At 43.2% G+C, this 24,392-nt stretch overlaps 2 protein-coding genes and 1 pseudogene across 4 annotated transcripts in view; 2 read left to right on the top strand and 1 right to left on the bottom strand.

The window, feature by feature from the left end:
* The window catches only part of TAF1 (TATA-box binding protein associated factor 1), a 178,546-nt gene extending 165,942 nt beyond the window's left edge, over positions 1-12,604 (top strand). Inside the window, exons 39-40 of the transcript XR_003117427.1 lie at positions 10,801-10,984; positions 11,969-12,604. The gene's annotated coding sequence lies outside the window, so the exon portion shown is untranslated. The remainder of the gene's footprint in view (positions 1-10,800; positions 10,985-11,968) is intronic.
* Positions 10,072-15,406, bottom strand: LOC112615191 (annotated as a pseudogene).
* OGT (O-linked N-acetylglucosamine (GlcNAc) transferase) overlaps positions 15,363-24,392 on the top strand; it is a 42,978-nt gene continuing 33,948 nt past the window's right edge. For 2 of the 3 annotated variants that reach the window (XM_025371879.1, XM_025371881.1), the window contains exons 1-3: positions 15,363-15,637; positions 18,431-18,611; positions 20,089-20,332. In XM_025371879.1, coding sequence (XP_025227664.1) covers positions 15,601-15,637; positions 18,431-18,611; positions 20,089-20,332 — 462 coding nt within the window. In that variant the 5' untranslated portion in view covers positions 15,363-15,600. The remainder of the gene's footprint in view (positions 15,638-18,430; positions 18,612-20,088; positions 20,333-24,392) is intronic. The other variant, XM_025371880.1, reaches the window with a different exon arrangement.

The raw sequence follows: 24,392 nt of genomic DNA, 5'->3' as shown, positions 1-24,392 counted from the left end.
TATTTAGAGATAAAGTATTGCTACATTGCCCAAGCCGGAGTGCAGTGGCTGTTCACAGGTGTGATCATATCACATTACAGCTCCAAACTCCTGGGCTCAAGCAATCCTCCTGCCTGAGGCTCCCAAGTACCTGGTACTACAAGTGCACACTACTGTACCCTTAAATAAAAATTTAAAAAAAAATTAAGAATGGGCACAGTAGTCCCAGTACTTTGGGAAGCTGAGGCAGGCAGATTGCTTGAGCCCAGAGTTCCAGACCAACCTGGGCAACACGGTGAAACTCCCATCTCTATTTTAAAAATGTATATATATATATATATATATATATATATACACACACCATATCTACAAACAGGTAAGAAATTCTTATACAATTAATTTCCAGAAGTGTACAAGAAATCACTTTGTTTTTGAGATGGAGTCTTGCTCTATTGCCCAGGCTAGAGTGTCGTGGCATGAACTTGGCTCACTGCAACCTCCGCCTTCTGGGCTCAAGTGATTCTCCTGCCTCAGCCTCCCAAGTAGCTGGGATTACAGGCGAGTGCCACCATGCCCAACTAATTTTTTTGTATTTTAGTAGAGACGGGGTTTCACCATGTTGCCCAGGGTGGTTTCCAACTCCTGAGCTCAGGCAATCTGCCCACCTCAGCCTCCCAAAGTGTTGGGATTACAGGCGTGAGCCACCGTGCCAGGCCAAGAAATCACTTTGTTTACAAACCAAAATCCATTGAAATCAACAGAATTGGGATAATTCTGTGGGATTCTAAATACAAATGGTACACACCTGATTTGAAACACAGAAAAGGTGTTAATTACAGAAGTCTGATTGCAAATGTTAATTTCATAACACTCCAACATGACTATAAAATTTCTTTAATTCAATGTATACTTATTACAATTTTTTTTTTTTCAGACGGAATCTCGCTCTGTCCCCCAGGCTGGAGTGCAGTGGCATAGTCTCCACCCACTGCAACCTCTGCCTCCCGGGTTCAAACAATTCTCCTGCCTCAGCCTCCCGAGTAGCTGGGGCTACAGGCGCGTGCCACCATGCCCAGATAATTTTTTGTATTTTTAGTAGAGACAGGGTTTCACCATGTTGGTCAGGCTGGTCTCGAACTCCTGACCTCATGATCTGCCCACCTCAGCCTCTCAAAATGCTGGGATTACAGGCGTGAGCCACTGAACCTGGCTACTTATTATAAAATTCTATAAGAATTTTTCATTACTCTGGCTGGGTGCGGTGGCTCACGCCTGTAATCCCAGCACTTTGGGAGGCTGAGGTGGGCAGATCACGAGGTCAGGAGATCAAGACCATCCTGGCTAGCACGGTGAAACCCCGTCTCTACTAAAAACACGAAAAATTAGCCAGGCGTGGTGGCGTGCGCCTGTGGTCCCAGCTGCTCGGGAGGCTGACGCAGGATAATGGCGTGAACCTGGGAGGTGGAGCTTGCAGTGAGCCGAGACTGTGCCACTGCACTCCAGCCCGGGCAACAGGGCGAGACTCTGTCTTGAAAACAAATAATAATAATAATAATTTTTCATTACTTCTAAATGTAGAGTTTGGAACATTCTGTCTTCAGAAACAGCAACTACATATTTTGCCATGTTATAATTGATTAATAAAAAGGATGTTTATAAAAAGGTTAAAAAGTATTATAAAAAACTAAATTTGTGATTGCTAGTGTACCAATACTTTATTTTAGAAATTTATTTATGGAACTGGCAATTGTTCCTTGTTTTATTTATTTATTTATTTTTTGTTTGTTTTTGAGCCAGAGTCTAGCTCTGTCACCCAGGCCACAGTGCAGTGGCTCAATCTAGGCTCACTACAACCTCTACCTCCCGGGCTCAAGAGATTTTCCTGCCTCAGCCTCCAGAGTAGCTGGGATTACAGGTGCCCACCACCATGCCTGGCTAATTTTTGTTGTCGTTGTATTTTTAGTAGAGATGGGGTTTCTCCATGTTGGTCAGGCTGGTCTTGCACTCCTGACCTTAAGTGATCTGCCCACGTTGGCCTCCCAAAGTGTTGGGATTACAGGCGTCAGACACTGCGCCCAGCCCAAAGGCATTTTATTTATTTATTTATTGAGACGGAGTCTCGCTCTGTCCCTCGGGCTGGAGTGCAGTGGTGTGATCTCGGCTCACCGCAAGCTCCGCCTACTGGGTTCAGGCCATTCTCCTGCCTCAGCCTCCGAAGTAGCTGGGACTACAGGCGCCTGCCACCACGCCAGCTAATTTTTTGTAACTGAAGGCATTTTAAAGAAAATATTGGCTGGGCACGGTGGCTCATGCCTGTAATTTCAACACTTTGGGAGGCCAAGGCGGGCAGATCATGAGGTCAGGAGATCCAGACCATCCTGGCTAACACAGTGAAACCCCATCTCTACTAGAAATACAAAAAAATTAGTCGGGCGTGTGGCAGACACCTGTAGTCCCAGCTACTAGGGAGGCTGAGACAGGAGAATGGCATGGACCCAGGAGGCGCAGCTTGCAGTGAGCCCAGATCGCACCACTGCACTCCAGCCTGGCGACAGAGCAAGACTCCGTCTCAAAAATAAAAAATAAAAAATAAAATATTGAGATGTAGCACTAACAGAGAGATTGCTCATAACTCATTTAAGATTTTAGTAACTGGCTGGGCACGGTGGCTCATGCCTGTAATCCCAGCACTTTGGGAGACCGAGGCGGGCTGATCACTAGGTCAGGAGTTCAAGACCAGCCTGGCCAACATGGTGAAACTCCCGTCTCTACTAAAACTATAAAAATTACCTGGGCTTGGTGGTGGGCGCCTGTCATTCCAGCTTCTCAGGAGGCTGAGGAGGCAGGAGAATCGCCTGAACCTGGGAGGCAGAGGCTGTAGTGAGCTGAGATTGTGCCACTGCACTCCAGCCTGGGCAACAGAGTGAGACTCAGTCTCAAAAAAAAAAAAAGATTTTAGTAACTTTTATCCTGTTTTGATAATACTGACTCAGAAACTATAATGTATACTTTATAATTTACTTCCTAGATGACACTTGATTTTCTTTAAGAGCAAGATAGTTGCCCTGTGCAGCTGGTCTTCTTGAAAACTATTTTAGTTCTATCCTCATTTCCTGTGATAAATATTTTGACCTTCTAAAATTTCAGAATATTGCACCAAGTAGAAATAAAAGCTTCTTTTCTCTTTTCTTTTTTTTTTTTTCCTGAGAAAAAGGGAATGAGAACTTTAGTGTTCTTTCAATAGTGTTCTTATCTGTAGAAATGCATAACAGTGTCCTCGTAAGACTTGACAATAATTCTGGTCTTCATCATATTTTGTGATAAAACTTTTGATTTAAAATAACCTCTGATCTATTTATTATGGCAAATGGATAGAGCTTTCCTGCCTGTTTTCCTTCTTTTCTTTTTTCTTTCTTTCCTTTTTTCCTTTGAGCTTAGACTTTTAAAAGCACGTATTTAAAAATCAGGTATAAGACCAGATGCGGTGGCTCACGCCTGTAATCCCAGCACTTTGGGAGGCCGAGGCAAGCAGATCACCTGAGCTCAGGCATTCAAGACCAGCCTGGGCAACATAGTGAAAACCTGTCTCTACAAAAAATACAACAATTAGCCGGGCATGGTGGTGTGCGCCTGTAGTCCCAACTACTCAGGAGGCTGAGGCAGGAGAATCGCTTGAGCCCCGGAGGCGGAGGTTCCAGCCAGCCGAGATCGCACCACTGCACTCCAGCCTGGAGACAGAGTAAGACTCCCTCTCAAAAAAAAAAAAAAAAAAGGAAAAAGAAAATCAGGTAGAGGTTGTGCCCATATGTCATCTTGAGACGTGACAATGTGCCAGCAGCCCTCACTCTCAGCGCCTCCTCGGCCTTGGCGTCCACTCTGGCGGCGCTTGAGGAGCCCTTCAGCCCGCCACTGCACTGTGGGAGCCCCTCTCTGGGCTGGCCGAGGCCGGAGCCGGCTCCCTCTGCTTGCGGGGAGGTGTGGAGGGAGAGGCGCGGGCGGGAACCAGGGTTGCGCGCGGCGCTGACAGTCCAGTGTGAGTTCCGGCGGGCGCGGGCGCGGGCGCGGGCGCAGGCTCGTTGGGCCCGGCACTCCGAGCGGCCGTCCGGCGCCGCCGGCCCAGGGCAGTGAGGGGCTTAGCACCCGGGCCAGAAGCTGCGGTGGGTGCGTCCGGTCCCCCAGCAGTGCCGGCCCGCTGGCGCTGTGCTCGAGTTCTCGCCGGGCCTCAGCTGCCTCCCTGAGGGACAGGGCTCAGGACCTGCAGCCCGCCATGCCGGAAGCCCCGCGGTGGGCTCCCGCGCGGCTAGCGCGGGAGCACCGCCCCCTGCTCGGAGCACCGCCCCCCGCTCCGCGGCGCTCAGTCCCATCAACCGCCCGGGGGCTGAGGAGTGCGGGTGCACGGGGCGCGGGGGTGGCAGGCAGCTCCGCCTGCAGCCCTGCTGCAGGATCCAAGCCTGTTGGGCTCCTGAGTATAGTGGGGACTTGGAGAACTTTCATGTCTAGCTAAGGGATTGTAAATACAGCAATCAGCACCCTGTGTCTAGCTCAAGGTTTGTAAATACACCAATTGGTACTCTGTATCTAGCTAACCTAGTGGGGACTTGGAGAACTTCTCTGTCTAGCTAGAGGATTGTAAATGCACCAATCAGCACTCTGTGTCTAGCTCAGGGATTTTTTTTTTTTTTTTTTTTTTTTTGGAGATGGAGTCTCGCTGTGTAGCCCAGGCTGGAGTGCAGTGGCGCGATCTCGGCTCACTGCAAGCTCCACCTCCCGGGTTCACGCCATTCTCCTGCCTCAGCCTCCGAGTAGCTGGGACTACAGGCGCCCGCCACCACACCTGGCTAGTTTTTTTTTTTTTTGTATTTTTAGTAGAGACGAGGTTTCACCATGTTAGCCAGGATGGTCTCGATCTCCTGACCTCGTGATCCACCCGCCTCCGCCTCCCAAAGTGCTGGGATTACAGGCTTGAGCCATGGCGCCCGTCCAGCTCAGGGATTGTAAACGCATCAGTCAGCACCCTGTCAAAACGGTCCAATCAGCTCTCTGTAAAATGGACCAATCAGCAGGATGTGGGTGGGGCCAGATAAGGGAATAAAAGCAGGCTGCCCCAGCAAGCCAGTGGCAACTGGGTCCTGTTTCACAGTGTGGATGGTCTGTTCTTTTGCTCTTTGCAATAAATCTTGCTGCTGCTGACTCTTTGGGTCAACGCTGTCTTTATGAGCTGTAACACTCACTGAGAAGGTCTGCAGCTTCACTCCTGAAGCCAGGGAGACCACGAACCCACAGGGAAGACTGAACAACTCCAGATGCGCTGCCTTTAAGAGCTGTAACACTCACCACAGAGGTCTGCAGCTTCACTCCTGATAGCGAGACCACAAACCCACCAGAAGGAAGAAGCTCCAGACGCCTCTGAATGTCTGAAGGAACAAACTCTGGACACACCATCTTTAAGAACTGTTAACACTCACCACGAGGGTCCGTGGCTTCATTCTTTAAGTCAGTGAGACCGAGAACCCACCAATTCCAGACACAATCTCAGTTACCATCCAAAACTATGATCAAAATGTATTTGGACCAAACTACAGGATGAAGTTTTATTTCTCCTTTTACCTTCCATTTTTCAACCAGACTGTTTTAGTATCATATAAAGTTAATCTTTCACATAATGTTGTGCTACCTATGTCAAATGACTATTTTGCCATACAAAATCAGAAATTATTGCAATACCCCTTTCTTTCTGTTTGTAAGTTTAGTTAATTTCTTGGCAAACACTTTTATTTTCATCAATATGCTATCAGAACTTAACAATTTCAAATTGTATTATGACAGGGCATATTTCTTTAAATATATTATGGCTATACAAAAGCACATCAAATATTTATGAAAGAGAACAGTGTTTACATTTGCTCTCCAAAACAACATGAAATACAACTTTAAAAACATTTAGATGAAAGTTTGAATAATCTTGACACTAAACAGCTAGATGTTATATACTGTCATGAGGAAAACTCAGGGGACAAGCTATGTTCACATGATACAATGGGATTCAGGGCAATTCAAAGATCTCTGTGCACAATGATTTCACAAGTAGTACATGTAAGTGCTTCTTGAAACATGGGGAAGCCATTTCAACATTTATTATTAACATACAGTGGCTCTCTGACAATACCTGCCATCTTAATATAGATGCATGGGAACTTTCAACTCACCCTAGATATATTTTAAATTGTTTACATATAAACAGTTTTGCCAAAAAAGTAGTTTAAATGTCTGCACTAATTTGATAGCAAGTTCACAACTGTAATAGTTCTTTTTGTTTGTTTGTTTTTAGAGATTCTTGCTCCGTCACCCAGGCCAGAGTGCGGTGGCACAAATACGGCTCAGTGTAGCCTCGACCTCCCAGGCTGAAGTGATCCTCCCACCTCAGCCTCCTGAGTAGCTGGGACTACCAGAGCATGCCACCACACCCGGCTGATTTTTGTATTTTTAATTTTTTTTGTAGAGACGGAGTTTTGCCATGTTGCCCAGTCTGGTCTTGAACTCTTGAGCTCAGGTAATCTGCCCATCTTGGCCTCCCAAAGTGCTGGGATTACAGATGTGAGCCACCTCACCCGGTCTGTAACAGTTCTTAATCCAAATAGTTTATAGTGAACACATATTACAACACATTCCATATTGTATCATATTAGGTGAAAATATATCAGAAAATGAATCTTCATTAACAAGGTACAGCCAACGTTTCTCCAAAATTAATTACCCTTTTCCCTTTAAGTCAAAATAGCATAATACCATGATAATTATGGCTTTGTGTCTTTTCTGATAATATCTCAGTCTGATCTCAAAAAACAAAGGAAAAGCTGGGTGTGGTGGTGCACACATGTAGTCCCAGCTACTTGGGAGGTTGAGGTGGGAGGGTGGCAGAGCAAGATCCTGTCTCTAAAAAAAAAAAAAAAAAAAGGCCAGGTGTGGTGGCTCACACCTGTAATCCCAGCACTTTGGGACGCTGAGGCGGGTGGATCACGAGGTCAGGAATTTGAGACCAGCCTGGCCAACATGGTGAAACCGCATCTCTACTAAAAATACAAAAATTAGCCAGGCACAGTGGCGGTCGCCTGTAATCCCAGCTACTCCGGAGGCTGAGGCAGGTGAATCACTTGAACCCAGGAGGCAGAGTTTGCAGTGAGCTGAGATCGCACCACTGCACTCTAGCCTGGGCGACAGAGTGAGACTGCGTCTCAAAAAAAAAAAAAAAAAGGGAAAATTAAAAAAAGTGGGGATACAGATATGTTTGAATGACAAAGCCCTTAAGTTTGACTTAAGACCTTTACCTCTGTGTTTGTTTGTTTGTTTGTTTGTTTGTTTATTGAGACAGAGTTTCACTCTCGTTGCCCAGGCTGGAGTACAGTGGTGTGATCTTGGCTCACTGCAACCTCCATCTCCCAGGTTCAAGCAATTCTCCTGCCTCAGCCTCCAGAGTAGCTGGGATTACCAGCACCAGCCACTACGTCTGGCTAATTTTTATATTTTTAATAAAAAGGGGGCTTCACCATGTTGGCCAGGACCATCTCGAACCCCTGACCTCAGGTGACCCGCCTGCCTCGGCCTCTCAAAGTGCTGGGATTACAGGCGTGAGCCACCACTCCCCGCCCTATCTCTGTGTTTAAATGAGGGTAGAGATAGGAAAACTGTAAAAGACAAAGGAAGAAACACCTTGAATTACATGTTGTATGTGAGATGGAAGCATTTTCCTTTAAAGCTGTGTAACTGGAAACATCTTCTGGACAAGGCAATACAAAAACACTACATTACAGCATTGTGCAATGAATACACACACTGCATTTCACAATAACTGAAAACTATTGGGGATAACCACCTCCAATGACTACTGATTCAGAGAATAAAAAGATTAATGGTTCCAAATTACTTGAGACTTAGGTAAAATAAAAATAAACAAAAAACTTTCTTTTTTTTTGAGACAGGGTCTTGCTTGGTCGCCCAGGCTGGAATGCAGTGGTGTGATCTTGGCTCACTGCAACCTCCACCTCCCTGGGCTCAGGTGATTCTCTCACCTCAGCCTCCTGAGTAGCTGGGCCCACAGGCAGGCGTCACCACACCCAGCTAATTTTTGTATTTTTTTTTGTAGAGATGGGGTTTCACCATGTTGTCCAGGCTGGTGTCAAACTCCTAGGCTCAAGTGATCCTCCCACTTTGGCCACCCAAAATGCTAGGATTACAGGTGTGAGGCACCGTGCTCCCCCTCAAAAGAACTATTTTTTAAATGGCAGTATATATGGTATGCAATAAGACTCCCATAAATCTGGCAGAGTCTTTTTTTGTGCGAAGTGGGGAGGGCAGGGGTCAAATGTAGCATATTTAATAGTGACTACATTCAAGAAAAATATAAATCCAACTTCGAAACAATGCTTTCTTTTTCTTTTTTAAACAATGTTTTATTCAAATCAATTCAAACTTTATAAAAATTTTAATGTTGCAAGATAATACGATCTCTTACGAGAACCAATTGTATAATCAAGTTCTAACCAAGATAATGTTTACTAATCTAACAAGATCAAGATAAAACATTTACCAAAGGAAAATACAGATAATACAAAAAATACTATCATAGGAATCTAAGATCATCTAATACTTTAAAAAATAATAGTTCTAGTTGTCTTTATATGTTATGACAATGTATAGCAGAGTTTAACAACAGAAAAAGCAACAATGTCTATATTGGTGGGATAAATTTCTTTAAGATTTTTATGTGCAAGACCATTTAAAAAGAGGACAAACCACAGATGAAAATGAAGGCAACAGAAAAATTCAACTTTTCACAGCCAAAAAATTAGCGCAACCTTAAAATAATTTGGAAAATGATGTTCTAAAAGATATGTTGTGGATCTGTGTTCTCTTGTCTAAGATTATATCAAAGCATAATTCTAAATCTTTCTAAAGTGTAAGATTAAAAATACTTAATCTAATTTACAAGGTATACGTAAATTCTGTGTTTTATCACAGGTATGTCTCTTCAACACTAGCTTTTGAAAATGGGCCATTTGAAGAGACAACAATTTTTAGGCCAGGCATGACCCACCATGCCTGTAATCCCCAGCACTTTGAGAGGCCAGGGCAGGAGGATCATGTAAGGCCAGGAGTTCAAGACTAGCCTGGGCAACATAGTGAAATTCGGTCTCTACAAAAAAAAAAAAAAAAAATTAGCTGGGTGTGTTGGCTCATGGTGGGAGGATCACTTGAGCCCAGGATCCTCCCACTGTGATCCTCCTACCAAACACCATCATGCCCTGTGATCGTGTTACTGCACTCTAGCCTGGGTGACGGGGTGAGACCATGTCTCAAAAATAAAGACAACAATTTTCATTCGAAAAATTTCATTCAGGCCAGGCGAGGTGGCTCACACCTGTAATCCCAGCACTTTGGGAGGCTGAGGCAGGCAGATCACCTGAGGTTAGGAGTTCGAAACCAGCTTGGCCAACATAGTGAAACCCCATCCCTACTAAAAATACAAAAATTAGCTGGGCGTGGTGGCACATGCCTGTAATCCCAGCTACTCAGGACCCTGAGGCAGGAGAATTGTTTGAACCCAGGAGGTGGAGGTTGCAGTGAGGTGAGATCGTGCCACTGCACTCCAGCCTGGGCAACAAGAGCCAAAGTCCGTCTCAAAAAAAAAAAAAGGAAATAAAAATTTCATTCAACTTTACTTGAGATTGAATAAATATGAAATGTGCTTTCAATACATAAAAATAATAGTGGATAGCAGCAAAGGAGTGGCGGTAGCAGTAAAGGAGGAGTTGTGGCAGATTAAGGAGAATCTGAGAATTCCTATTGTAATTATTTGGAAATTGATAAAGATAATTCACAGTTCTAAAAACTCAAGACTTTACTTTTTAAAGGACCAAAATAAACTCAAGACACCTTGCCAACACTTTCCCACCTCTCAACAAATTGATTACTCTTTTACACATAAAACTGAAACAGTTATGGCATCAAAATTGATAGCAACGAAAGTTTGTAAAACTGTATTTCAGTCTCTTTTTCTTGATTCCAAAGTGCAAGATGCAGGGTTTTCATAATCTTTTAGCAATGTTTCCCCTGTCAATAAGCCTTCATTTTGTTTGGCAAAGACAGTTTTTGAAATAAGTCTATTCTGGTATGCTGACATAAAACAAATGACATGGGTGCTGCAAAGAACAAACCTGTATGAATTGTAATATTGGATTGATCAGTCTTAGGGGGTAAATTGCAGATCCAGGCAACCGAGACCTTGAATAAGAAAAAACTCTATTTTCCAGAGTCCCTGGTTGAATGTTCAATTAGATCAACTAATTGTCCTTTTACATCTGGTTGTTCATAAAAGCAAAACCTGCCATTTGAGTGTTCAATTCTAGTGTGAAGTGTTTACTATGGGAGCAAAAGCTTGAGCTTGAAAAATGACGGTCATTAGGGCTATCTGGGACAAGAAAAAAACCATCTAGCACATTTGCTCACTTCTCTTCTGCCTGTCAGCGTGTGATTGCCCCCAGCACCATCCTTATTTTGCAAGTTTTTTCAGCTCCTCTGTAAGGCTTATCACAACTGTAGTGTCACTACTTTGGACAGAATCATCAACTCTTGCCATCCCAGGAGGAGAGTCGGATCAGAATTCAAATGACAGTGGATACTTTCAGACACATGGACAACTGCACCTGTGAGTCCACAGAAGTTCCTTTAGATTTGATTGTTCTGTATTGGAGGTAGTAATGATGAAAGTGTCTTCAGGAATGTCTTCATGACTTGTTCTTGGGCTCTGCATTGTAACTCCTACAGGTGCCAATTAACAAGCCATTTGGTGATGGATCCGCAAAGATCTCCAGGGCAACGACCAGGTCCTGCTCTACCCGATTCTCAGCTTTGGGGATAGAATTCCCAGAAACTTCTGTGTTCGGAGTTGGTTCCTTACAGTGGGTTCTTAGTCTCGCTGACTTCAAGAATGAAGCCGCAGCCCTTTGTGGTGTTATAGCTCTTAAAGGTGGCATGGAGCCAAAGAGTGAGCAGCAGCAAGATTTATTGTGATAGAGCAAAAGAACAAAGCTTCCACAGCGTGAAAGGGGACCCAAGCAGGTTGCTGCTGCTGGCTGGGGGTGGCCAGCATTTATTCCCTTGTTTGTCCCCGCCCATGTCCTGCTGATTGGTCCATTTTACAGAGCACTGATTGGTGTGTTTTTACAGGGTGCTGGTGCATTTACAATCCTTTAGCTAGACACAGAGCGCTGATTGGTGCATTTTTACAGAGTGCTGATTGGTGCATTTACAATCCTTTAGCTAGACACAGAACGCTGATTGGTGCTTTTGTTTTTTTTTTTTTTTTTTTTTGAGACAGAGTCTTGCTCTGTCACCCAGGCTGGAGTGCAGTGGTGCGATCTTGACTCACTGCAACCTCTGCCTCCTGGGTTCACGCCATTTCCTGCCTCAGCCTCCTGAGTAGCTGGGACTACAGGCACCCACCACCACGCCCAGCTAATTTTTTGTATTTTTAGTAGAGATGGGGTTTGACCGTGTTAGCCAGGATGGTCTTGATCTCCTGACCTTGTGATCCACCTGCCTCAGCCTCCCAAAGTGCTGGGATTACAGGCGTGAGCCACCACACCTGGCCAGTGCGTTTTTACAGAGTGCTGATTGGTGCTTTTAGAATCTTTTAGCTAGACACAGAGTGCTGATTGGTGCATTTTACAATCCTCTTGTAAGATAGAAAACTTCTCCAAGTCCCCACCCAACCCAGAAGTCCAGCTGGCTTCACCTCTCACTTCCATGGGAGAACTGTCCAGACAACAGCATGACACCCTTGCAAAGGATAGAGCCTCTCATCTAAAGGCACAGAATACTGAATGTAGTCTTGAGGCATAAGTCCAATAAGTACAGGCACATGTTCATCGAGGTGAAGATGCAAGTCTCCACTCTGAAATTCTGAACTCTTTACTTTGTTCTTTGTATGAAGTTTCAGGCTGAAGATAGTGAAAATCCGTGCCAGACTTGGATTGGAAGAAAGAACCAAGGCTTTGAGTCTCATCGTCTCATTTCTGTTTTGATACATGTTTTCTTAGTTTGTAAGCCAAGGAGAGGACTATAGTGAAGATTGTGGAGGGAAGTGGACCTTATTGGTCTTTAAGCTCTCACATCTTTAAAGACTGTTGGTGCTGAGAGAAAAAGTATCCTCATCTGGCAGAACTCCCATAGGGTGTGCTCCCCTTGCTGTTCTGCTTTTGTTTTGCAGAAAGCTGCCTTTTCAATGTACTCATTAGGCTTTCACTGTTTTTTCCTTTTTCATCTTTCACTGTTGATATCACAGGTGGCCATATCTTTACCAGTGCAGCTACCAAATAAGAAATCATCTTTTCCACATTCACTAGCTAGTGATAGTTGTACTACCATGAAATCAGTTTCTTCTTTACTTTTATTCAGGTTACAAGATTTCTGGAAGGTGTTAAGATCGATTTTAATTAGTCTTTGTGACTGGTTACTTCATCCAGGGGAGTAATTTCTCTCTGGAATATTAGCTCCACACCCCTGGAGAGTCTGTGTGGCTGCATCTTCGTCTGGAGTTGGTTCTGGAGTTGGTTCCTTCCGGTGGGTTCCTGGTCTCTCTTACTTCAAGAATGAAGCCACGGACCTTTGCAGTGAGTGTTACAGCTCTTAAAGGTGGCATGGACCCAAAGAGTGAGCCGCAGCAGGATTCATTGTAAAGAGTGAAAGAACACAGCTTCCACAGCGTGGAAGGGGACCTGAGGGGGTTGCTGCTGCTGGCCTGCGGGAGTGAGGGGGTGGGGTGGGGATGTGGCCAGCTTTTAGTCCCTTATTTGTCCCTGCCCATGTCCTGCTGATTGGTCCATTTTACAGAGTGCTGAGTGGTCCATTTTACAAAACTCTAGCTAGCCACAGAGCACTGATCGGTGCATTTTACAAACCTCTAGCTAGCCACAGAGCCGGCTGAGGGTGCTTTTTACAATCCTAGCTACAGAGTGCTGATTGGTGCATTTTACACTCCTCTCCTAAGGCAGAAAAGTTCTTCAAGCCCCCACCCGACCCAGGAAGTCCAGGGGGCTTCACCTCTCACATCTATGTATTTCTTCAGCTTCATTTAACCTTTGGAGCCATTTTTTTTTCAGCAGCAGCAGCACAGCAGTAGCCACCAGCCACGAGCCCGGGTCTCCTCCAACGCTGGTGCTACTGCTGTGAAATGTTGTGTTGTTTTGAGCAGCTGTATTTGTGATACTTTGTTACACAGCAGCAGAAAAGTATGCAACATCAGTGGTGTTATTGGGTGGCAAAGTTTGGGATTGGGGTTGAAGACTCAACTGATTTAATTATAATTGGTTCCAAATTTAAAATTGCCCACACAAAAAAACCCAGAAATCAATGTGAACAACAAGCACACAAAAGCACTTCCTTCAATGTCCAGATCAAGCCTTCTTCGTCACCCCCTCCAACCTTACCTGTTTCCTCCCTAGATATTCATAGAGAGTAATATATTTTATCATCTAAATAGTCTTCTGTATTGCTCTCTAGTAGCTTTTTGTGTATACCTAAGTAGGCTTCAGGTTCCTTGAGGGCGAGGATTTGTTTTGTTCATTTTTGTGCCGCCCACAGTGCCTTGCACATAGAGACTCTAGTAATGTTACTTATTGACTGAAGAAGTACGAGCATGACCTGCATTTAACAACAAAAAGAGTTTTAGTTAATTAGCACCTGCTCATCAGCAAGGCCTAAACATCTGCCAGTGGAATCGGCGAAGTCTCTTCCTAAAAGTTGAAAAGCTGAGTTTATTCATCACAGATTGGGAACTTGTAGTAGGTGTGTGTGTGAGCGGGGGAGGTTTTACCAGTTAAATCAAATTACAAGAGGTTGGTGCCCAATTTTCGAGGGAGTTTGTGTAGTGATCTTTGTCTTTTTCACTGCATGATGTGACTCTTGATTATGGGATGGAAGAAATTAGCATTATGAATTTTCTCTGTGCTTATTTCCATAATTAATTGTTTGTTGACTGTTTTGAAGAAATTTAAGCAGAATTTGAGGATTTAGTTTATCAAAAAATGTAGTGAAGGGACTAGGTAGCAAAAACTTTTTTTTTCTTTTTTATTATACTTTAAGTTCTAGGGTACATGTGCACAACGTGCAGGTTTGTTACATATGTATACACGTGCCATGTTGGTGTGCTGCACCCATTAACTTGTCATTTACATTAGGTATATCTCCTAATGCTATCCCTCCCCCCTAGCAAAAACTTTTTGAAGAAATTCATTGACCTGCTTTCTTAGATCAAGGACTTTTTGAAATAAAAAGGCTCTCAGAGATCCAACTTGTAGCCTCCAGTGGCTTGTAATAATTTCTTGCTGATGTGGCAAGTTACCTTAAATCGTTTCTAGAACAAGACGTGAGGTATAAATGCCAATGTGACAAAATGTCTGAACAGTAAGAACCCATTTGTTCAAGGAAGTGGAGGCAATTCATGACTAAATCTAGACGTGTGGTTTTAGGCAGATGGCAAGTGAATTCATTTATCATTGTTGATCGGCTTTGAGCTCAGTGGAATCGCCGATTGTGACGATCCCGCAGAGCTAGTTGGTTGAAATGAAGTCACAACTCGGAGGAGAGTCATGAATTTTGACGAACATGAATCACCTTTAACATTTTTATGGCTGCCTTCGGAGTGCAAACCCCCGGCATGTCCCTGAGTTATTAAGCATTTGCCCTATCACTGTGGGCAGGAGTCTTCTGAATACCAAAACGATTTTGAAATTTCGGGCTATACGGTCAACATTGGAGGTGTCTCCATTCAACTGGCCCTGTGAAAGTTTCAGTCTTTTTCATCGAAGTGCCGAAATCGATGGCCGAGTCACAATGAAGACGGCTTCAATCGGAACCCTCTCGCTCCTCGTTTGGAGCAGCTGTCTTTGCGAGGCAATCTTCTGAATTGACTGGATCGGAATTGATCCGTGAGAGTCGTAACCATCCGTTTTTGTACGAATAAAGTTGACAAACTTTTTTAGACGCCTTTGGCGTTTATGTTTAAAACGACACCACCTGCTAAGTAACAAACAGACTCTTCTTTATCGCCGTGGCAAAAATGTATTCTCCCCGTGTGTGTGTTTGTTTGTTTTTACCCTTCCGCTACACTCTTAAGAAACTTAGCCGCTTCCGCCCGGGAGAGTGCCCTAACCGCGAGTCGGGTTGACAGGGCTGCTCGCATGCGCCGTCTCCACCGTGGTGTTTGTCGCAATGGGCGCTGCGCGGAGGGCTACATGGAATCTCGACTTTGCAGCTTGAAGTCATTTTGTTGGCGGCGCTGGTTACCGCGGCTACCTCCGCGCGGGCACTTGATTGTAACAGAAAGTAGTTCCGGCCCGTGTTGTTTCGGCCGAGGAGCCGTCGCCGCCATTTCAAGACCGTACTAGGTAGATGGCCAACTAGAGTTCCCAGGGTTCGAAGCCTGTAACTGCTGCCGCCGCTGAAGCCCTCCAGAGCATTGCTACGGCTGCTGCCCTTGTACTACTACCTCCAAATACGTTCTTGCCGGTAGTGGCGGCAGCAGGACCAATTACCTTTTTTTTGCTCTCCCTCGAGAAGCTCCAGATGGCGTCTTCCGTGGGCAACGTGGCCGACAGCACAGGTACCGGTGTCCCGTTCTACCTTGGCAGATGCCCCCTTGGGGTCTCGCGCCGTCCTCTACCTTGTATCACTCCTTCCCTCCCTTACCTCGAACCATCCCCATTACATCAGTGACATTGCTGAGCTTCTCGTGGTAGATCGGGTTTTCCGCTGTCGTCCGCTTCCCGAACATTTCCTCCTCCTGCCTTGCTTGCTTTTTGCTCCCTTTCTTGCTTTGTTTTTATTTCGTAAATGTAGCTTTCCACTCTCTCTGGGCGCTTCTATCACACGTGCGCGCTTAGAATGTCGTGGAATGGACTGCATTGGAATCCCTGCCCTTTCACTCCTTTGCAGCGGTTTTCTCCCCTAATTCCAGCTCTTCACCTCTCCTTTTTTCCCTCCGTCTCCCCCTCCAGCCTTTTCCCCTTAGCCAGATTTGGTCCTTCTCTTCCAATCTAGGGCGGGGGTGCCGTTCCGATGTAATCATACCCTCACTTTGCATCACCCGAGGACGAGCAAAAGCTCGTCGATGGTGCCACAAGTCACCTCGAGAAGTGGGGACGTTGAGCAGCACCCCGCTAGGCAGTGCCTTTCTGGTGTTCTTTCGGTTGAGCGGTCCCGGTTTAGATTGGAAATTTCCAGGGGTTTCCTTTGCCATCGCTCAATTCCACCGCTGCCCTCAGCCTGGATTTCCCACCCTGTCCTCGGGGAACCACACCCTTCCCTTCGCGAGGTTGCCAGCCCTGCTGTTCACTTCCTATCCTTGGGGGAGAAACCACCCCGACGCTGCTGCTTTGGCGTTGACCACCCTGCCCGCCCAATTCTCGCTTTGTGTTACTTTCTCGATGTATTCCTCCGCCGCCGCCTCTGGGTCTGCCATCCCCATTCTTTAGCCCAGCATCTCTTTATTCACAGGGTGTAATATTTTTTTAAGTTTCCATCCCTGCTTGAAGAGTTTGTAAAGCAACTGGAGTGTAGCTGCACAAGTACAAGGCGGTTGCCCTTTTAGACAATTCAGTCGCGAGCATTTGGTACTAAAACTACGAAAACAACCAAATTATAGGAGTGTCCTTCAGCTGCCTTTCCATATTGAGTCGATTTGGGCGGAAGGGGGTGGGGAATTGGGCTGCGCTTCTGAGGTTTCCCGCGAGGTTATTTTTTGATTGTTTCTCAGTTGAGATGTGTGGAGGGTTTTAGTTCCTGTTTCTGGAAGTTGTGCTGTAAGTAGTAGGTGAATCGTCCATAGCATCTTATCCGTAATCGTAGGGAGTGGGATTAATAATTAGTCCGTGCCCCTCTCCCCACTTCTCCACCGTGATTTTCAAAGGTTTGAGATTCTGTACTAGCTTGCCCTTTTTAATGTGTTATTTTATTTGAGGAAGCTGTCGTTTCAAGTGTTAAAATAGATAAGCGGCATTGAAAAGTGACAAAGTAATGTGTGAAAACAAGGAGCTAGGAAGTTCTAGAAACTTAGCTAAAATGTAATTTTAGTTTCTATTAGAGAGATAACCTCTCCCAGATGTGGATGCCAGTCTCAGTGCTCTTTGTGTTGGTGGTCAGCTGTGCATTCTGTCAGGAAATTTACTTTGCTTTCCTCAGTATCCAGAGAACACTCATCAGCTCTGATGATTGGGGAGCTGGGCTCAAGTTTGAACTCGTCACCTTAACCTTGGTAGAATTAAAAAATTTGTCCATGGTTTCCCATTTCAACCAGCTAGTGAAGTGCTACGGTCGAATTCCCAGTTTAAGTATTTACAGTTGTGACAAGCAGTTTTTTTCCCCTCTTTGGGCTTTAGCTATATCCTTTAAAGATCTTGATGTATCTGGATTAAGTCAGTTGCAGCAAAGTGCTTTTATTTATTCGTTATGTTGCGCTTTATCAAATATCTTATATTTTAGCGTCCATCCCCCCTCCTCCCCAACGTTTTGACCATTGCAGTTGCAGATAACTGCCTGGTTTATATAGGCTTGTTTGCACTGTCTTAATCCTTTAGTCAATACCAGAGCTCTTTGGAAAATGTTAGTGCTAAACCAACGTGGGTGGGATTTAGCCAATTTAGTCTCCTTGTGAGTTTGGGATGGTAGAGGAGCAGTAAAATCTTGGGTCTTTATTTAAAATGTTTGATGACCCCTTTAACTATTTTGGCTGTTGACAAATGACAAACATCTTGTTTATCAGCTGTTTTAAAAATAGCACTTTGACTTTTTGGTTTTTCCCTTAGGCTCGTTTCTACTTGTCCTTTTAAAGAATTAAATTGTGAAATATACAAACACATTGATAGAATTTAAAGAGTTAACACATCTGGTGTCCTCACTGAGGTTAAGACTGGTAGATTGTTACCAGTACTCCACTTCCACAAATCCAACCTGAAATATGGTACAAAATATTAAGTTTTCCAATATGTTATTCTGGTATTATTAAGTCTTTGTGACCTTGCAAATCACACGTTTAATATTTTGTTTCTGTATGTAAACTAAGGTATAAGGAATGATGTTCGGTGAATCCTTAGATGCTACCTATGATTTATAATTTAAAAGTACAAAGTATTTTTGGTCATAAAATGTAATCTCATATGGAAGTAAATATTCCTTTCTAGTTTGGGAAAGTATTAATGGGTGAATTCTAAAAATGTCAATTCTGCACTTGATGTTAACTTGGAGCTATAAATAACGTGCAGAACACTCTAGTGCTTTACATAGTTTCAAGCATTTCCATTTTTAAGTTAAATATACCATATTTTTACATTTTTTTGTTTACATTTCTAACTTTTTGTTTTCCCCCCTCCTTCCCTCAAATGTTTTGATGATTCTCCAGAACCAACGAAACGTATGCTTTCCTTCCAAGGGTTAGCTGAGTTGGCACATCGAGAATATCAGGCAGGAGATTTTGAGGCAGCTGAAAGACACTGCATGCAGCTCTGGAGACAAGAGCCAGACAATACTGGTGTGCTTTTATTACTTTCATCTATACACTTCCAGTGTCGAAGGCTGGACAGGTAGGAGATGTGGGGGTACCTGCTCGTGATTGCTGCCTCTGGGTGCTGAGCTTGAAAAATGATACTTAAATATTTGAACTTGAAATTTTTCCAGTACCGGGTTTCAACTGAGCCGCCAACGCACATCTGCTCTCTCTTGCCCACTTGTGACATGCCCAGCTGCCAGTTTTTCTCCTTCCTTTTGTGGTGGTGGTTATATTATCAGTATGACTAGGGACCTTTTCTAGATTTTTCTACCTGGGTCTGCTGCTTTCTAGACTCTGTTCAGGTAATAAATTATTATCAATGTATATCTGAGCATCCAGTCTCCCTTTCATGAGACCTGTCAGTTTGAGGGACTGAAATGCTCAGAAATGGTGGTTATGTATGCTGTGGCAGGAGATGCATACCTGAAGTTTCGTTAAGTTGTTATGGTGTGTTGCTTTTAGTTAATCAGTTGAATTAATCAAAAGGGAAGAATTTGTGTTCTTGTCCTTTTAATAATTGTCATTCTGGCATATTTAGACACTTAAAGATGTGCATCATTAAATCTTAACAAATGGAAAACGAGACTTGTGCACAGAGCTTTTCATTTTTCATCTTAATGATCGTGATTTCCAATGTGTGTGGTTTTTTTTTTTTTTTTTTTTTTTTGTGATGGAGTTTCGCTCTTGTTGCCCAGGCTGGAGTGTAGTGGCGCCATCTCGGCTCACCGCAACCTCTGCCTCCCAGGTTCAAGAGATTCTCCTGTCTCAGCCCCCCGAGTAGCTAGGATTACGGGCATGCAACACCACGCCCAGCTCATTTTTGTATTTTTAGTAGAGACGGGGTTTCTCCATGTTGGTCAGCCTGGTCTTGAACTCCCGACCTCAGGTGATCTGCTAGCATTGGCCTCCCAAAGTGCTGGAATTACAGACGTGAGCCACCACGCCCAGCCAATGTGGTAGTTTTGTAACAAGACCCTAGTTAGAATTTAAAAAAAAATTTTTTTTTTTTTTTTTTGAGATGGAGTTTCACTCTTGTCACCCAGGCCGGAGTACAGTGGAGCAATCTCAACTCACTGCAACCTCTGCCTCCCAGGCTCAAGCGATTCTCCTGCCTCAGCCTCCCGAGTAGCTGAGATTACAGGCGCCCGCCATCATGCCTGGCTAATTTTTTGTATTTTTAGTAGAGACAGGGTTTCACCATGTTGGCCAGGCTGGTCTCGAACTCCTGACCTCAGGTGATCCTCCCAAAGTGCTGAGATTACAGGTGTGAGCCACTGCACCCAGCCAGTAATTTTGTTTAGTAAGAAAAAGCTTTTCATTTTGAAATCTAGAATACCTCCACTTTTGAAAATCTTTGATTTTCCAAAATTTTCTGGCTATGCACTAGTTAAAAGATAAGGTATTTATAAAGAGCAATAGCGCAGGTTTCAAACTGTTTGAGTTGCATATGGGCCATACCTTCTTTTCTGTAATGTGAATACCCATGCATTAACACTTCTCACCTTTTCCAGATCTGCTCACTTTAGCACTCTGGCAATTAAACAGAACCCCCTTCTGGCAGAAGCTTATTCGAATTTGGGGAATGTGTACAAGGAAAGAGGGCAGTTGCAGGAGGCAATTGAGCATTATCGACATGCATTGCGTCTCAAACCTGATTTCATCGATGGTTATATTAACCTGGCAGCCGCCTTGGTAGCAGCGGGTGACATGGAAGGGGCAGTACAAGCTTACGTCTCTGCTCTTCAGTACAATCCTGTGAGTAAAATTTTGGTGGTTATTTTCCCTTCCTAGAAACCCAGAAAGAAACATAGTGTGATATTTCAGACACTAAAGTTGGTTTTCACATGGAATAAAGTCAAAAGTTTAGAAATGCTTATGTACTTAAAATGGTGAAATTGCTTTTAGCTGGTCTGTGTTATGTTAAAATATTTATTTTATTTAGCAAGTTATATTAAAAAGCATAAAAATTCTTATTGCAAGAAATTACATCAATTTTAAAATAACACCTATAAAGTACAGGGCGCATGACTTTTTTTCTGCTGTGATTAACTTTGGATAAATTCTGGTAAGTGTTTGCAAGTTAATTGATTTTCAAGGAATTGTGGATAATGGGTCTTAATCTGTAAAATTTGTAATATAAAATAGTTTAAAACAAGATGCCACTATATGGAATGATGTGAAAACTAGGCTACAAAATTTCTTCCTCAATATCCTATTCTCTTTTCTTTCAGTGTAATTAGAAGTGATAGAATTTAGATGATACTACTTACACTGGGCTTTTGATTAGTTTAAAAATTTTTTTTGTCTGAGTTGCAGATGTATTCTGGGAACAAGTGAGGCTCAACTGGCAGACCTTAAATTCATACTGTGTTTAGGATCTCTGAAAGATACAAAAACATAAGACTCTCCCTCAGAACTTATGATGTAGTTAGAGAAAGTAGATGTAAACTTAAGAGGTAGGTGATAGTGGGGTTACAGAAATCTAGAAAAAGTTCCCAAGTTACATTGTCAACATTCAGTTTTGTAACCTACCTGGAAATGGCTAAGTTTATTTTAGCTACCATTTACTGAAAGTCTGTGTGGTCACTCTACTGACAGCTTCAAATCATTGGTCTTAGTTAATCCTCACAATAATTCTTCAAAATAGATGATATTATTTCTGATTTTATCAATTAAAAAACAAACCATGGACTCAGGGTTATGTGGCTTTCTTGGGATCACAAAGCTAGTAATAAAGTATTAATAGATACTAAAACCTGAGTCTGAATATCCTCAAAGCAAATGTTGAAGTGAAAAGAAATAAAAGTGGGATAATGTGCCCAGAGGGCACCTACCCATCAAAGCAGCCCTTAGCACAATCAAAAAACCATTGATATATCCTGCTGTCCCTTAATCTCCATTTTATTGGTTAGGAAACTAAAACTAAATTTAGTAGTTTGCTCAAAGATCCGAAGTCACTTTTCATGATGACATTTATTAATAATTTTTGTAGTTAATTTTGAGAGTTTAAACATGTCCTTTTAAAAAAATCCATTGCTTTAAAAAAATTTTTTTAAGAGATGGAGTCTTGCTATGTTGCCCAGGCTGTACTCATACTCCTGGGCTCAAGCAATCCTGCCTCCACCTCCAGAGTAGCTGGGAGTACAGGTGTGTGCCACCACACCCAGCTTCTAAATTTATTGGTTTTTGAATGGATACAGTGAATACCTCCAGTTAGCACTCTTGGAGGTAGCAAATGAAACTAATTTCTCATCTGTCTTTTCAGAGACACTCAGTGTATATATATGTACATTTGAGTGACTTTTTGTAAGTTTTATTGCAATACTAATCTAGCTAGTTACCCACATAAAGTTTTAGGGAGACCAGTATGTGCTGCCACTGGGCCTTGGACCCCATTTTTCCCAGGGATCAGGGCTCACCTCTACCCAGTTGTCACAGTAAGTTCTTTCCCTTTATTAATCAGGTTGATTCTACTCTTGTTGATAGTGTACTCTCTTACACAGCTGTGATTCTTGCCATCTTTAACTCTGATGCCCTTGGCTCGGATTTCCAGTTGCCTATGTGTGTAGCAGAGCAGTCATTGCTACTGATAGTGTACCAAGCAGTAGGAGCATGTTGAGAAGGAAAACTAAAGTGAGAGATGGAACCATGCTATTTAATACCTAACCTGCTGTTAGCAGGAAGCTTATTGTTGTACCCTACCAAGGAAGTGAGATAGTACTAAGATAAATCATGGGATTACCTCTCGAATGCATTGAATGGCCATGTGTTCTCATCTGGTTCTATGTTTCTTCTAGTGGAAGGTGCTGCTTTACTTATTTATTACTGTTTTTACCAATAAGAATGAAAATGGGATTGTGCAAATTCCCTTGATTTCAACTAAATGTGCCATAGTGATCATATTTTAATTTATTTCAGGATATCTAAAGTCTTAACTAGATTTAAACTTACTGTCAAATGCCTGTTGTCAATTCAGTAGTGGTAGAATCTTGCGTCTGTTCCTTATGTTCTTGTTGACAGTGCTTAAATGCATCATTAGTACATTGTGGGCCTGAATCATAGATGTAGTTGGCATTCTATGAAAAATGGTTAAAGAAACTCAGGTTATTTTGGTTTTGCAGCAGTGAAAGAGTAGAATGTTAAGGTAGTATCTTTGGTAACCTTGGTAACTGTTTTCAACAGTGTTTATCTTTTTAAGTTAATAGATACATCAATTTAGAAGTTGTTCTCTGTGACTTGATTAGAGAAATTATCTTTGACACAGCTATCATTTTTTTCATTCTGAATTATCTTCTATAATGTTGGGTGTTTTCATAATTTTGGTAAGATTTTAGTCTGTGTTTTTTTTTTTTTTTTGGAGACGGAGTTTTGCCCTTGTCACCCAGGCTGGAGTGCAGTGGTGCGATCTCGGCTCACTGCAACCTCTGCCTCCTGGGTTCAAACGATTCTTCTGCCTCAGCCTCCGAAGTAGCTGGGATCAGAGGGGCCCACCACCACGCCTGGCTAATTTTTTGTATTTTTAGTAGAGACAGGGTTTCACCATGGTGGCCAGGCCTGTCTTGAACTCCTGACCTCAGGTGATCTGCCAGCTTCAGCCTCCCAAAGTGTTGGGATTACAGGCGTGATCCACTGTGCCCGGCCAGTCTGTTGTATTTGAAGGTCTTATTGCAGATAGCATCTTGCAGTGGCAGCACATGTTCTTTTACATGATGACTCAACTAGAGTTGCCTATACCTGGCAATTCCTTTTACAAATTATGTATAAAATTGTCCTTTGTGTAACGGCTATAACCCTGAGTTGTTTTAAACAGGTCTGTTTCTGAATCTATAGGTTGTTGAATTGTTGCTTGTGCTTTGATTGTGGATGCACAGAACGGAGAGCTGCTGGCATCCTGGCCATCATGTGTGTTCCTGTCGTGTTATTTATTACTGCTGAGCCTCACTTATACAGCTGCACTGTAGAAAACCATACATTTCGATTCTTTTTGTTCTGCTTTTTGTTAAGGTTGCTGTGCAAATGTCGTATTTAAATACGTGAGTGCTTATTGTGTATGCAATGCTTTGTTAGGAATTGGGGAGATGTGTTGTGGTTGAAGTTGCGGGTTATAATATAAGACAGGACCTAACCCATAAAGGAAAAAATGGTGTAAGCTCCTCGGATGATAATTGTTGGAGAGTATTAATCAGAAGATTTCCTCGAGTGGGTGCTTATAACCTAAGCATTCTGTAGGAAGGTAAATAGCAAGTAGACTTCCTTGGCTGAAGTGGTAGTCAAGTAGTAACAAGAAGTGAATGTAGTAGAGGAGAGTCAATTGGAAGATTTAGAAAGAATAGAGAGGCTGAGGAGTTTGAATTTAATTTGAGAGGCAATTGAGAATTACTGTAGGTTTTTATCGACCTGATTTTACTTCATATGTATGTATGTGTCTAGATGTTGTGGCTGGTGGGGGTGGGAGGCTCTAGGGGGAAAGGCAGGAAACTGATGCAATCTTAGGAGGAATAGTTCTATAGGAAAATTTTACTCATTTCCATCTCCTTTTATTCTCACGATTTTCCCTTGTTTACAGTGCCTCCTCCTTTGTCTATTAAAACCCTTCTCATCCTTCAAGGCCCAGCTTAAACTTCTCTTATGAGCTCATCATCTAGTTCTCTTAAAATTCTTTACTACTGAGTGGGCATTTAGTGTGTGCCTTGTCTTTTCACATAGATTTTAAGTGCCTCTTGATGATAAGGATTCTATATCTTTTCCCTACAGTTCCAGGCATGTTATTGAATTGAACAACAGTTTGCATGAAATGTATTAACCTGGGATGGAT

Source organism: Theropithecus gelada, chromosome X (assembly GCF_003255815.1).
Source record: "Theropithecus gelada isolate Dixy chromosome X, Tgel_1.0, whole genome shotgun sequence".
In the NCBI taxonomy this organism is placed as follows: domain Eukaryota; kingdom Metazoa; phylum Chordata; class Mammalia; order Primates; family Cercopithecidae; genus Theropithecus; species Theropithecus gelada.
The sequence above is the reverse complement of the archived record's forward strand: the minus strand, read 5'-3'. Positions and strand labels throughout refer to the sequence as shown.